A 15,916-nucleotide genomic window follows, 5' to 3' on the forward strand; every position below is an offset into this window, starting at 1 on the left:
AATTTTGCATGTATTTTTTGTCAATTGACTCCTTTTCAATGTATTTTATATTTTCATTAGGTTAAAAATTGTAAAAGCTATGTTCTGCGACTTGCAAGATAATTTTCGTGTCTCACCCAAGATATTTTTTTAAAACCTTGACTAAAACATCTTTAAAAATGAAAGTTGGCAGTGCATAGTACTTAATGAGGGGATGTCTTAAGGTTTTTTAAGTTCAGATCTAGAGTGCACTTCTGCAGTCAGTTTTCCCATTAGCCACCCTTAATGTATTTTGGTTCACATTGTAGACTGGTCTTGGAGCACGCAAGGTGGATTCCTTTTGTTCAAAATCAAACCAGAAGGTGTGCACCAGGAACATTATGCTTCATACAATTCAGTAGGGAGTAAGCGTGGGTGTCCTCAGAGAGCAAAATCTCCAAATGTGTATTGTGTGCACACTAACCCCATCTATGGATCTGCACTTCACTACAGTGCTTGCTATTACACATATATCCATAGACTGTTTTTTTAATCTTTTCCAGCTGTGAGCAGAACAGGGCTTTTGTGTCCAGGTCATCTTGATAACCATGAGCCACTGAAAAGAGAAATGTAGTAGTAGGATAAGAAAATATGAGGTAAATTAGTGCATTTTTAAAAATTTCTAGAGTAAGTCAATGCCTGCTTTTTGTTTTCAGTTGTTTATTGTGTAATATTTTATACTTTTTTTAAGTTTGTATAGAATAAATTCTGTCAATTTTGATTTTGTAGGAATTAGAAGAACGTTTACAACAGAAGCACTCAGAAGAACTTCATGCACTGAAAGAAACACATAAACAAGCCATGGAAGGCTTTAAATTGGAGATGGAACAGGAACTTCAGACTCTACGATTTGAGCTGGAGGATGAAGGAAAAGCTATGTTAGGTATACTATTTTCAAATTTGAAAATGGGTTCAAAAACTTTATTTCTACTCATGCAAATATAGATGCACATCTATATGTGTGTATGTGTGTGTGTTATAACACTATAGTGTATCTGAAAGTCATTCAGTGTTGACCTAAATGTCCCTCTTAAAATCAGTATAAGCATTAACAGGTAAGTCCAAACTGTTCACTTTTGAAATATCTCACCCTTATCCTATCTTATCTAGTTTTTTTTGGAAGAAGTAAGCAACCAAAGTTCCTGATGGAGAACATTTCAGAAAGTAACAGGAATAGAATGACAGGACAATTGCTTAGCTGGTGTAAACAGAGTGTATTAGGTCAGCCACAATACTAGAGGGAGCTGGACTGTTATTGTTAATGTAAAGATTTCCAAAATAAACTTTTCTGTTTGTTCCCGGTAACCAGCTTCCTTGCGCTCAGAGCTCAATCATCAACATGCAGCAGCAATTGACCAGCTGAGGCACAACCATCAACAAGAACTAGTAGCTGCCAAAATGGAGCTGGAAAGAAGCATAGAAATCGGCAGGCGACAGGTAAGGGGCATGGCTGGCAACTGACTGTAAGACGGCGTGATCAGTATCTGTTTTTCTCTTAGCTGGAGGAAAGAACTGTTGTGAACAAACGACAAACATGTAATCCTTCCAAGTCACCTGACACCAGCAGCTAATGCATTCCTACCAGTTTCCTAAACTTTCTTGCTTAGCATTTTTTCCTTCTACGAACTTCATTCAAAGCCTACTAAAGTCTCCCATATCAAGGCAGTTTCCTCTCAGAAATGTGCAGCCGTCTGGGAGCACAGTGGCTTGCTGTGGGATGCAAGTGCCCATTCTTGCAAAATTGTACTTATCCTCAACTGCCAGCAGGACTTAAAAGGAAAAAGCTGTTTCTCTTTGAAGTCTAAGTGATATGGAAAAAAAAAAGTGGTTGCTTATAACCAACCATGATTGTTTCAAACTTAAGAGATATCTGTCTCTTTCTGTCTCAGGAGCCAAATTAGAAAAGATTAATTAACATATAACAAAAACAGAATATGATGTAACAGCTTGCAACTATTTCTTAAAAAAATAAAGGCACAAAAAAAACTCCTAGAACAAAACCCCAGAGACAATATGGACTACCTTTGCTTTCAGTAGGAAATTAATTCATTCACTTTTATCTTTCATTTTCATTTTATACACTATTAGTTTTTCCACTGGTAACTAAAAATTCAAAGTTTAATCTCTATTGAGAGGAATCCAAACTCTTGGAAGTAAGAGGACCAGAAAACTACCTCTTTATTTGCCTATACAATAAGCTTTTCAAGATTGATTTACTAGTAGTCCAGCACCAACGAGGAGAAGTAGTTTAAGAAATATATTTAACAGAGTAAGCAGGCTTAGCTGGACATAGCCTTTACAGAAAAACAGAGGCAGTCAGAGATGAGCCCTTCTTTATCTCTTCCTTGCTGATTTAAAAGTGTTAGCACTAGAGCCAAAAATGTAGTACTGTCATGAAGGATTTAGGAGGATATATTTTCAGTCGTGTGTTGTTTAAGCCTAGAGTCTGACATCTAAAGGAGATGTCAGAAAAAAAAGTTTAAATTACAAGAGCCAAGGTTTGATCCAACCACATACCCTGTACTTTTGGACTCAGTATAATGATCTGCTAAGCACGAGCTCGAGTTGTACTGAGGGCAAAGCAAGTAATTGTGTTTTCTTGTGTTAGAATGCTTATCAGTTCACAGGATCAGAGTTGAAATAGATGTAGAGTAGTCTACTTTTTGAAATATTTTAATATGTGGATGTAACTTTTCCACTGCTTTTTCCTATAACTTTAACATAGTCTATATATAGAGAGGTAGATAGTTATTTTTAATGGTCTGTTCTTAAAGATGCCCTATAAAATTTGTGCATTGGGATATATTTGTATTTCCTGGAGACAGAAAGGCACAAAACACAATTATACCTAAAACTACCTTGAAATATCTACTGATTTTCTCTCTGTACAAATTATATGGTCATTAATTATTCTGAAACTGTAAGAAGTGGAATAGGTGGAAACAGAAAACTCTGGAAAAGATTGTTTTCATTACAGACATTTCTTAACTGATGAGAAGCATTATCAAAGCCAGTTGAATGGGCTCCAGATGCGTTTCCCAGATACTAATTTTATTGTAGTTTCTTATGTAAAAAGAATGACTTCTATTATTGAAAGCAATATAAATATTACATAAACTATTTAGTACATATTCTGCTGCAAAATATTGATGACCCTTGTATATATTTGTAAGATAAGAGACCTCTGAATCAGTGTTTGTTCGTGCAGGGCATACATCTTGAGTAATTTTCTCCCATTGAATGGGTCTGTAAAGGAAAAAAAGTTTCTCTGGAGTGTATGCTGACAAGGCAGAAAACGCTAAATGCCTGGGCCCCTGGTTCTTAGCAATACCTGGTTTTTTTGTTGTGTGTGTGGGCAGAAGGAAAATGTGATGAGCTACACAAATTTTAACTGGCAATGACAATGACAGGTTTTAACTTTTTTGGCAAATGGAAATTGCTTGTTACATAACTCTTATTTCTTCTTTCTTTGCACTTGTACACAATAAAAAAGAACCCCTTCATTTTAATTATAATTTGTATCAGCATCTAAAACTGAAAAAATTGTATATTGAATGGAAACTTCTGCTCAGCTCACAATACAGAAGCAAGTATTGTGCTTCTGAGACACAAGTCTATCTAAAATATTTTTTTATATTTAAATGCTTTATATCTATATATAAAATATAAATATTTTATATTTGTATTTCTTATAGGAGAAAGAATTTTTATGCCGAATATCAGATCTGCAAGATGAACTGAGACACCGAGACCATCATATAGCTGAACTGGACAAAGAGATTTTGCATCTTCATGAAAATATAAGTGCATTGACAAAGGAATTAGAGTTTAAAGGGAAAGAAATTCTTAGAATACACAGTGAATCCAACCAACAGATCAGGTATGAATTTCTTCACTCTAAACTCAAATGTGTATTGTTTCGCTTATTGTTTTACTTAAGAAATTTTACCATTTGCAATTCTTAACTTATCTTCTTAATCAAGTGATGTTACATATCATTTAGTCTTCTTTAGGAAAAGCTATGCCTGTTAGTAGTAAACTTAGTGAATATTACCATAAATGTAAGCTGCATTTCAGTGATACATTTTGGCATATTTTAGTAACAGTTCGCTCAAGTGTTGGTTTTTGGTGTTTTTGGTTTTTTTTTTTCAAATTCATTATGTTTGTTTATTTAAAAAAAGCATTAAAGGAGATGCATTTTCCATGAAATAAGCTAGAAGATTGGACAACAGTAAGTAGTGGGTTTGATGAATGAGTAATTCCTTCTGATTTGTTTTCTGATATTGTGTAAAAGCCATTAGAAGCATGGCAGAAAATCATGATGAACAAACAAGTCTGATTTTAGAATAACTCTTTTTTTAACAAAAAATAAATTAAACAGGATGCATGAGCAAGATTTAAGCAAGAAACATGAGAAAGAGCTGGATGTCTTGACAGCAGATCACATCAGAGAGAAACAAAGCATGCTGGCAGATTTTAATAAGACCCAAGAACTGCTCAAGGAAATTAATTCAGCTTTACAGATTTCGTAAGTTTTGTTGCATTAAAAAAATTTGTATGTAGCTGCATTTGAGTGTATCCATAAGTTCCTGAAGATATTGCAGAGGTGCAGATGTACAAATACCTCAATCAAGTATGGGGCCCAGTCTTGCATTCTTTAGGCAACACAATTCCGTAAGCTTTAGGGGAATGTAGTGAGATAAATTGTTAGGGGTTTGAGACCAAAAATTTCAAGTAGGGAAGATATTAAATCTGTGCAAGTCCTAGAAAATTGGAGAAAACATTACTTCAAATATTTTTTCTCAAACTTCAATACATCTTTTTTGAGAACACAAGAACTTCTACAAGTTTATAAACAGTTTATAAAATTTGCTACTGAGAAGTGAGATTATAGCATGAGTAATGCAAACATTTTCAGGTTTGCTAAGAAGAGGAAAGTTACTGTCTGAAATGGATTGTATGAGCATAACATAAAGAGAATACCTAGTGTTTCTCATAGTCAAAATGCCACCTGAGATTAGACCACGTCTGGGCAGAAGTCATGTTAGTATGTTGTCTAGCTACTGTTTTCCTGTCTTTCACATCATTCTGTATCTCTGTGATGTGTAACCAATTTGGTCACAGTTTTCATACTGCACTGAGGGCTTCCTGCCACAAATTTGTCACTGAGGGATTTGTATTTGCAGCACAAGGGATTTATGGCAGAGAAAAGAATTGGTTCTAAGTCTTCAAAGTAAATATCAGTTAAAAATTAACAATAAAGCCCAAATGCATCTAATTTTTTCTTGATAATGAGCACTCAGAAATTGTCCCCACATAAGATGGGTATAAAATTCTAGTTCTCACTGCCTTGTAATCATCCACATGCACACTGTTATGCCCTTATAAATGTGGTAACTTGCCATTCAGTAAATTAGGTGCAAGCTACTTCCTGTTTGCTGCATTTATTTTGTATGAGAAAGGGGCCTATGAGCACCAGAACTAGGCTTTGGAACTGTTTACCCTAGTTTTTTTTCACATTTAGTTGTTTGCTTTGGAGTGTCCAGAAATTTTTCTGAATTGGCTGGCTCCTTACTCCTGGTTCTTGCTCAACTTAGAGCTGCAAGGAAGCAGCCGCTGGCCTAAAGTCAGAAGCATCATCCAAGATGCCCTGACCTGGCTTCCAATGTGTTATCTCTCTACTTACACTGAAGCAAGAAGCTGTCCAAAGAGGAAACTATGTAAAAAAGCAAACAAATTAAAAAAAAAAAAAAAAAAAAAGGGAGGAGTTTTATGTAGCTATTTCTCAAGTAACTGTTTCCAGGTTCAGCCTCACCTAAAGCATGGCCTCAAGAACTTCTGTGAAATGGAGAATCTATCTTAAAATAATTGAGAGTGGATGTCATTAATCAGGCTGTGCAACTAGAGTCCTTAAATTACAAATTATCTATTTGAAATAGAAAAATAAACCCAGTTCTTTGAAGTATCTGAAAATTAAATGACAGCTATGTGTAACTATGTACTATACTCTGGAGATCTGTATACAATAGCTTAACCCAGCATAAAATGTATACACAAAAATTAAGCCAGCTGTGGCTATTTCTGTTCTGCTGAGTGAAATGCCTTCTCTGCAAGTAAAAACAGTCATGTTGTTCTCATTCATATTGTTTTATGTAAATACATTATATAATCTCATCAGAATATGTACAGGTTATTTGAAGGTTATCAATACAATTTAATATTAGCTGCATTTTCAGTTGCAAATCAAAGTAAAAATCATATAGTTGATTTTGAAGAGAAAATATTTATCTAAAGTGAGAAATTATGTCTACTTCCAAGTGTCTTGTGGAACTAAGTTTGACTTGAGTTAGATGATTTAAATTCATAGATTTTTCTCAGCATTTGATTGGGATGTTTTTTCTTTTTTCATTAAGTTTGTTAAATTTCCTGAATCTGTTCTGAAACTTGGCTCGCTAATCTACATGAAGGCTGAATATGTGAGACAAGTATTTTAGTATTTTCCTTGGAAACAATGTTTAGCATCATGAACATTGTATTTGTTTAAAAGAGACACGGTCATTTGAAATTGTCCTGTCTTCAAAACTTGTTCTTTAAGTAAAAAGGATATTTGTGCAGTTATTTGTACAATTCCTCTGAGTTGGCTTATTTCACTTCTCTCCTTTAATGCTTTCCCACCAGGCATTTCAAATTTCTTCTTTTTTTTCAAATGTTTATCAGTTGTTACATTTCTCTTGATCTAGATATCCTAATATCCAAGTGTTATTGCTTTTGTTTTGCAGCTCATTCCTTTATTTCATCTCTAATGGTACTAAGTTGCTTTTGTGGAGAGGAGTTAGTTACCTGTTAGTCTTCAGTGTTCTTGGATATCTTTGTTCCAGTATGTTCCACATGAACTGAGGAAGATGCTGCCAGCTTTTTCTGTCTATCCAGTTTCTCCATTATCACAAGCATGCATCTTTATCAGAGTAGTCTTCTTTTAAAATTAAAAAAAAAGAAAAAGATACTGTTGTTTTTCCTCATTAGGAAAGTGAATTGCCACCTTTTTAAATTTACATTAATATTAAATATAGTGCTATGTAGTCCCTATATTTTACATAAGAATTGATTTTAGCTATGTCTTCTGTAACTCTCCTGTCCATATTGTGGTTTTGAATGCCTTATTTTCAGGCTGACTTCCAAGAGGCCTTTTTCAAACACATAGTACTGCATGCACAGGAAGGATATTAAGTTTTTAGAATTTTGCCCAGATTATTAGTTGCTGGAGAAAAAGTTATTGTTATTGGGGTTTTATGTTTTGTTCTGTTTCTTAACTGTCTAAAGCTGAATGAGAACATAGAAATTAATTTCCTTCAGGACGATAAGAAAGATATCTTCTGTTTTTACTCCTTGAACTGTCTTTTGTACTAATCAAAAATGCGACTATTCACTCATCATTTAACACTGGATCAGGCTAAAGAGGGTATTCTTCTTTTCTATAAAGTTTAGAAGAAATGGAAGAAAAATATAAAAACAGAGAATCAAGACCAGAAGACTTGCAGCTTATCTCAGAACTGAAAGACCTAATTGCAGAGCGGGACCAGCTCATAAAGAAATTGATTGTAAGACTTCTATGCTCTCTTGGTGTAATATCTTGACAGATACAAAAATTAATCTAATTCAGAGTGTTTGAAATGTGTATAAAGAACCAATCCTGCTAGCATGTTATTCATATTCTTTAACACATTATTCCTGTGGTTCCAATTACTCATGATAGTAAAGCTAATAAGATACAGTGTTTTCCACAATCAAGCATAATACATTATTACAGAAATATTTGGGTGTGTCCTCGATCAGTTGTCTTCTGTCTCCAGTCCTGGAATAAGCCAGCCATGTAAACCATATATGAAATAGTCTCTTCTGTGAGATTTTTAAGACCAATATCCTGATCCACTCAGCTTCCCAAATTCAGAGCACAGCACCATGACTCGGGCTAGCCTGATTAGATCTTAATTAAGAAGCAAGAAGGAATGAGAAAATTAAAATTAATTAAAGATCAAAAGTTAGCTATACTGAGTCTTTCCTAGCACATAACACATTAGGCTATGCTCACTCTCAGGACCGTAGAACTACAGAAATAGAAATTATTTAAATTATGACATATAATAATATATAAAACATGAAATGCAATTTTTAGAATTACCAGTTTATTTTAAAATGTAAGCATAAATTTATTTGAGAACATTTTATAGGCAGATTTGGCCACTAACTGATTGAAAATGCATAAAAAGAAGTTTCTATTTGTTGTTCTTTTTAGGAGGACAAAAAGTTCTATCAGCTGGAACTAGTTGACAGGGAGACTAACTACAACAAAATGTTTAATGCAAGCCCTAATGTTGGTGTTATTAATCCATTGGTGAAGGTATGTTCCATGGACTTCATTGCTAAAGTAAAGAAAAAGACATCTAAAGTTAAGATACAGTAAAAGGAAGAAATATATGTGTATGTGTGTGTGCCTGCATCTGTACATAAATCACTCTTAAAAGACATGTTCAAAACAAGAAACATAGTTTTCCATTTGTCTCTACTTATTTCTGTGTAGGTTTGTTTCTTTTGTGTTGTTGAGAGATCCAGTGATGCTGTTGCCCTGGTTTGCTTGACGTGTATGACATAAAACACAGTTCCTTCTCACAAAACTGCAAAATCAAAATTGAAAAGTGACAGAAAGGCAACAGAGGGCAGAACTGTGGCATACAATAGAAAGCAGTGACACCCCTAACTGTTTTTTAGTTTCATAATTTTTCTTGGTTATTTTGGAAAGTGCAAGGGCACTTAGCAATTTTGAGAAAGTGCTCAGGATGGAAGAGCATTAGAAATACAGAGCGACAGGTGACACTAAAAGGAAGGGAATAAGGGTAAAAAGTGGAAGGGGAAGAGTGTGAGAAGGACATAGGATAAGTTTGAATGAGGAAAGGTGTAGAGTAAGACTGGAGCACTGGAGTGATAAACCAGGTATGGACAGTGGAGGCAGCAGGAGGCAGAAGTCAGTCTCTAGCCTTCTCAGTTGTTGTCACCACCTATACAAGTCAAAGCACTTCAGTAGCCACCTTTTCCAGTTCTCTCCACCCTGCTGAATAGCAGCCAGGGAAGGCTACTGTACACGTAGGCATAGTAGCCTTCCTGTCACTTCAAATGCCAGCAGCATTCCGTCATGAGGAACGTGGATAGACTGTAGTAAGGTACCTTAATTCTATTTCTTTTCACCACTTCAGGAATAAGAATGAGTCCTCTGACATTTCCTTCCTCCTTGTGATAACCCATCAGTTATTTCACCTGCGTGGAAGGGGAATAGATTTTGTCCCAGCTGTAGAGGCAGAAGAACTCTGGAAGGTTCTGAAACAGAGGCTAACCCAAGGGGCACAACATGAGCAGTTCAGATGCCTGAGTGCTTTAGTGATCAGGGTTCAGGCTCCCATTATTTAAAAGGAGTTCTGGCTCCACTATTTGGGATCAGGCTGTGCTGTTTAGCCAAGCCTTATTGTAGTTTCACATCAGATCAACGTATTTCACACTTCTGCACAAGCTCAGCTGCAAAATGTCAATATTCTCCTGTGATTTTTCAGGAGCCCGGCAGATCTCACAAGCTTATCTGTGGATGCCTAATTTTTATCCTAACTGCATAAAAGAACTTAGTTCAGGCCCAGTAGAGACAATACCAGGACATCCAGATACAATTTGAATGCTTTGGTTTTATGAAAATTTTGGAAGTTTGTCTGAACCATTCATTTATAAAGATGTGAAATGTAACCATCTAGTATACAAGCTTGTTTTGTGTGAAATCTGAAGTGTTTGGCAAAAGCACTATTAACATCAGATTTCCGTAGTGATAATTCATATATTTTTATAATATGCTTCTATCACTCAAAACTGTTTAGACTTTAAAAGTGTCTTGTATGCCAGAACATTCTGACCTCTCATTTCATGAGTCGTGGACTATGTTACTTTATTTTGTCAAAGCATGTGCTGTGTTATTGGAGAATGAATTACAGAGAAACTGAAAATCTCATTCTCTTTTCCTTTTTTAAAAGGAAAGACAGAATTTATGAATTACTACAGGCTTTGCACATTAATGCAAGATTACAGCCATTGCAGTATGTATTACTGCTTCTGTAATTTATGCAATGGATCTGTTTAGTATTATATTGTTACATCTGAAGTTTCTTAATACTTTGCATGAATTTCATGGAAACAATACACACAATCTTCTCTTTCCAGATTTGACCACTTCAGAAGCACAGATTTTTTTTTATAGAGAATGTTATATGAATTGCAGTATTTTTCTAAGCACTTATGTGGATAACTTATATTTTCCAGAAATGGGCCACCTGTGGAGCACACAGATTTAACTACAGTTTGTTTAACACACTGTTTTAATTACAACGTATATTGCCTTGCAAGTGTATTTTACGTGCAGTTGGTTACTTTTACCAAACTATTTCTTCCATCATAATATTTCTTGCTTCTTCAGCTACTAAAGCAGAACTGTATGGGACAATCTTAGTTTAATCCTTTGTAGCTGATGATCTTTCATTGTGATGCCTAGAAAGAATTTTTTCTATTATAGCATTTGGTTAAATTGTTGAGGGTTTTTAGTTATATTTTGACAAACACATCCACCAGTGTGGCTGCAATTAGTAGCATTTGCATCTGCCAGCGCAGAGAGGCTGGGCACTGAAATCAAAGCCAGCAGAGAGCTACAGAGAAGAAAGCGCAAACAAACAGTAGGACTCTCTGTCTGTCTCTATTTGAACTTGCACCCACCCTTGAATAGAGCAGCTCTCCTGTTTCAAGTGGAATTCTGCTGGAAAATGTAATATAGAAACAACATGAGATTGCACTCGTCTTTCACTTTCGTTCAGATTTGTGTAGTTCATAAGCCCTTAAGGGTTCTTCTCCTAGCTGCCTTGTTAGGGTTGCATGTAGGTAATTGAAGGAAATTATTTATTATATATTCAAATAATACATAATTCATTATATTTATGAGGCATTTTTTCATTGCTCTGGGTATGTTAAAAAATCCTATTTTTAGAAATGAGATGCTTTTAATATTAATATTTTATTGTGGATGTGGAATATTTGATAGAAGTCAGAAAATACACAAGGTTTCTTGTCACACAGCCATTTAAAAAAAAAAAGCTATAGAATTATTTGAAACATCCTTCTACATTAAAACATCTATGGAGAGGTTGAATACTGACTTCTTTGTGTGATGTGTTCTGGAATGTAGAATAGTGATATAAAAATAAATTTCTTCAGTATTTTGAGTCCCTTGAAATGCTATCAGGAGAAGTATAGAGAGTATTACAAAAAGAAAAATGTTCAATTGTGCCACCTGGTGTCCAGAAGTGACAGCTATAACGGCATCAAAGCCTGGCTTTTTCCTTATTCAAGAAACTGAACTCCTGTACAGTAATATTTATATCTTCAGCCCTATTGCTGTAATGCTTGCTGACCATGAGGGTGTTGATTGCTGTGAAAGGTTTGCAGATATCAAGAAAAGTTTTGAGTAAACATTAAAATTTTAGCAGACTGAGAGAAGTTTTCCACAAGATTGTCAATGTCCAATGTTTAAATAGAGCAAAATGTTATATTGGAAGACCTCCTATGACATACTCATTGATTATTATGCTAAGTCACAATAATTTAATCATCTTGATCAGAAATTTGATTTTTCTGTGAAAATCTGTGGCGTTAAGGTCTCGTCAAAGCAAACAGGATAACTACAATTGGAAAAAGGGGCCAGTCTGTCACAATCTCTCCTTCAAAAAAACCTCCAAACCAGCCATCAATAAAACTTTTAAGTTTGCCAATGTCCTCGTCTGTCCAGGTGCAAGAAGGCTTCCTTACATTTGTTATTTTTAATGCAGCAAAAGAAGAAGAATGATAAATCAACAAACAGGTTTGTGAGTGTCCCCAATCTAAGTGCTCTGGAATCTAGCGGAGTGGTGGGCAATGGACATCCTAATCGCCTGGACCCCATTCCTAACTCACCCATCCACGATATTGAGTTCAACAGCAGCAAACCACTACCACAGCCAATGCCACCCAAAGAGCCCAAGACGTTTTTGAGGTGAGCACTGCCTCACCAATCTTTTTTTTTCTTTTTTTTTTTGCTTAACTCAGAAAAATTTTGCGTTCCTATTGAGCTGAATCCCACTTGCTTTATCAGCCTTTCAGAGGTACAAGTACTCTTATGGCATTTTAATTTTTACATTGTATTTATAACCTCTTTATAGTATTCCTTTTTATTGCAGACCTTGTTGAAATATGAAGTATTCTCTCACTTCTTCCTAAGCCTTGAACTTTGAAAACCTTTATAAATACCCTAACAGAATTCATGTGCTTTCAATTGTTTACATATATGAACAATTGTTTTAAATGTTTGTGTTATTTACTGATTTTCATTTAGGAATTGATACGAGCACGGAATTTCTTTTATTCAGTATTATGTGATAATGATTTTTATGTAAGAAAATTATTTTCCGTGCTACGTGAATGTTTTATGTTTCCCCTTTCCTCCCCTGTATCAAATTGTTTCATATGAGTAACCTTCCTACAGCAACAGGAAATGTGTAGGCTTAGGTGCTTAATGCTGAGCTTCCAGTAATCAAAACCAAAATTAAAGTCTCAAATAATTCTTTCACAAAATAATCTATTGAATTGAATAACTTAAAAATGGCATTTTAGAGGCAGGATTTTAATCTTTTAGCTTGATGTGCCCACATATTAAATGCACCGAAGTGCTGTACTCTGTATTTAGTAGGTGCTGATCTCTTACCTCTAAGTTGACAACTTAAAATGATGTCTAATTAGTGGTTCCACTCTTGGTTGTTTGCTCTCTCCTTTGATGTAATGCAAAAGATCACATACCTAGCAACTGCTAATTATAAAGGGAAACAAATGATAGAATCCAAAATAGATAAGGGAAAACGATATTTTTCAAGAAAACAATTTTAAAAAGAAAAAAAGTACTGTTGCTAATTTTTTTCCTGTGCATGTGATGTGCATGAGTATGCTCAGATATCTATAACATGCATGTGCATGACCCCATGAACTGTGATGCTGGAGTTTTCACTCCAAATTGGTTTTTGCCCTGTATTATCCAATAATCGAGATTACTTTTATTACCAATTTTTATTGAGAAAGGAAGTTAATTGTGTAAACTACTATAAATTATTCTCTCCTGCTCATTTTGTGAGAATGTTAAAAGAGAAACCAAATCCTGTTTGTAGCACAGTAGTTTCTTTTTTCCTAGTATATGAGCATATTCTAATTGTGTGCATGAGCAACAATGCAAGTGATATTCATGATCGGTGTTAACTATTAAAATAGTGTGTATTTCTGTTCAGTTGCCAGCCAGTCTTTGTGAGCACATGTCTACAAATATGATGCTCGCATCATATTTTTCAAAATTAACTTTACCACAGGAAAAGGATGCTAAAAGAGGACCTTCGACAGTCACGCTTTTCCAAGAAAACTCTTTTTATTCTTCCTGAAAACCTACAGTTATTTATGAGATTCTAAATTATGTTTTCCAAAACATTATTTGCCCAATCTCTAATGTGGTTTCTGAACTGACTTGTCTGTGCTGCTGATGCTCTCCAATGGAGTGGATGATCACAGATTCTATAGGGAGACATTAAATCATGTCCTGGGGCACACTGATAATTAATCCACGGAAAAACAGACTGTGTTCCTTACTGAATATTCTCTGTGATTCTTTTTTTTCTCCTAATAGTTGTACTTTTTGTGTAGTTGTGGGATAATTGTGGTTTTTTTCTTTCTGTGAATTTAGCCCTCCTCCGACTGATGCCTCACCAGTGGCTTCACCAGATCCACAACGCCAGGAGTGGTTTGCCCGATACTTCACGTTCTGAGAGATGATTTCTTTTTGTGGCACAGCGTGATGTGGACTGTTTATAAGAGCATGACCTTAAGTAAACCCTCATGTGAACAAGCTATCCTGTAATTTGTCAAACACTGTGAATGAGAAAGTAATTGTCTTTCTGATTTGAAACTGCACTGTATTTCATGTTATATTTGTTGAAATCACTTGACATGATACTATACAATATGTGTAATTATAACTATTATTTTTATTTAAAATGGAAGAATCTTTAAACTTTGTAATTACTACATAATAAATTTTGGTAGAACAAACAATGCTTTCCCCCTTTTTCCTATAAATGCTTTCTTTGATTTCAGGTAAGGCTTTTCCCCCTGAATAACATAATTGCATGGTTACTATAAATACAACTTAAATTGTAAAAGGAAAAGGTTTGTATCTTGCACTCTCTCTCCAATTGGAGCAGGATATATTTAATGCATCCCAACTCTGTTACTTTGTAGCAGTTTAAAATCTGTCTCTAACGTTTAAAAGGAAGAATGCTAAATAAAACTAGCATAGCTGCTGGCCTTCAAAGCAGAGTCATTCTGACAGAGGATGAAAAAAGCCACAAACCAGGAGCTGTTCACTGGGGTTGGGGGTTGACTCCTCACTTATTGCTCATGAGGCTTTGCCATCTCATTATAATCAAATATTTTATCACTGAATTTAAACAGAAACTGTTTTCACAGGTTCTATATTTCTTTTATGAATATTAACAAAAACAAATGCTTGATATATTTAGAAAACTCTGCTAAGTATCTCTGCATAAATCAAGAATCTACATTTTGAGCATATAGTCCTGCTTTGGATAAAATTCATGTCTGAAATAAAAAAAGAAAGTCCCAAACAAACAAACAAAAGCAACGACCCAACTTTTTCCCATTTATTCATACTACAGTACAGATGTTTCCTTAAAAATTAGTCACTTTCCTTTGTCTATATTAATTTCTTTTCTTCTTCTTAAACTGATATATGAAAATGTTTTTTCAGCTAGTGAGCATGATTCTCCAGTCTGTACCTTTTATGATGTCAGTGTTGCTCGAGAAATTTGTTGTAGCATATAGAAAACCAGAGCTTATTGTCTTTTTTATATTTTTTCATTCAAAGATTACCACAAAGTAACTCACACTGGTAGTCTCAGGGAGAACATTGTCTTTGTTTTATGAATGTATTTTTAAGCTGAATCTCTTATCTTTTAAAAGCAAGAAAAAAAAGTTTGAGTTATTTGAATAAGGTTCTAGTTAGCATATACAAAGGTCTTGAACTTTAATATTTCATCTGAAGCCCTAACTACATCCTTTTTTTGCTATATGCACAAAGATAAATACCCAGATGAAGATACTTGCTAATTAAAATGAGTTTTATATGTAGTATATGTATAAATGAAAAATTTGTATGTTTTCATATAAATAATATAAAAATCTTCTAAATGCACATTTAAAAACTTCTATCTTATAATTCAGCTTGAAAACGCCACTGAAAGCTGTATTCTGGTGATGCTGCCGTGGATTAAAGATGTATACAGCAGATTTTCGGTAGCTGGTGGACTCAACTGTAGGTATATGCAACTTTTTAATTTTAGAAGAAAGCCATATTGGGCAAAATGTCAGATTTCTTGGCTGTTACCCAAAATAAAATTCACTAGATCATTTTGTTACAATGTTCTGAAGTGAGTGTCGCGTATTTTTTCTTGCATGCTTTGCAAGGGATCAGCCTTTTTCTCTTATCCTCCACTTCATTTGTGCATTTGTACTTATGGAATGAATAACTGAACACTAATACAAAGATGATAATATCTACATTTACTTATTCAGTAAAAGCTGTGCCCGTTGTTTTTTTACTAGAAAAGAAAAGAAAGTTAAGAAGGACACAGTTACTGTGTCTGCCACAGTCAGCAGCTGTACCACTGCCAAATCAGTCTATTCAAAACAAAACCAAAAACAAACAAACAAAAAACCAAAACCAAAAACAAAC

At 34.6% G+C, this 15,916-nt stretch overlaps 1 protein-coding gene across 8 annotated transcripts in view; it reads left to right on the top strand.

Annotated features, from left to right (window-relative positions):
* The window catches only part of FAM184A (family with sequence similarity 184 member A), a 78,124-nt gene extending 62,522 nt beyond the window's left edge, over positions 1–15,602 (top strand). For 2 of the 8 annotated variants that reach the window (XM_064649665.1, XM_064649666.1), the window contains 8 exons: positions 748–901; positions 1,328–1,455; positions 3,714–3,898; positions 4,400–4,546; positions 7,499–7,616; positions 8,312–8,416; positions 11,922–12,124; positions 13,850–15,602. In XM_064649665.1, coding sequence (XP_064505735.1) covers positions 748–901; positions 1,328–1,455; positions 3,714–3,898; positions 4,400–4,546; positions 7,499–7,616; positions 8,312–8,416; positions 11,922–12,124; positions 13,850–13,931 — 1,122 coding nt within the window. In that variant the 3' untranslated portion in view covers positions 13,932–15,602. The remainder of the gene's footprint in view (positions 1–747; positions 902–1,327; positions 1,456–3,713; positions 3,899–4,399; positions 4,547–7,498; positions 7,617–8,311; positions 8,417–11,921; positions 12,125–13,849) is intronic. The other 6 variants (XM_064649668.1, XM_064649669.1, XM_064649670.1 and 3 more) reach the window with 5 other exon arrangements.
* The last annotated feature ends 314 nt before the right edge of the window (positions 15,603–15,916 follow it).

The sequence above is a fragment of the Pseudopipra pipra genome, chromosome 3, assembly GCF_036250125.1.
Source record: "Pseudopipra pipra isolate bDixPip1 chromosome 3, bDixPip1.hap1, whole genome shotgun sequence".
In the NCBI taxonomy this organism is placed as follows: domain Eukaryota; kingdom Metazoa; phylum Chordata; class Aves; order Passeriformes; family Pipridae; genus Pseudopipra; species Pseudopipra pipra.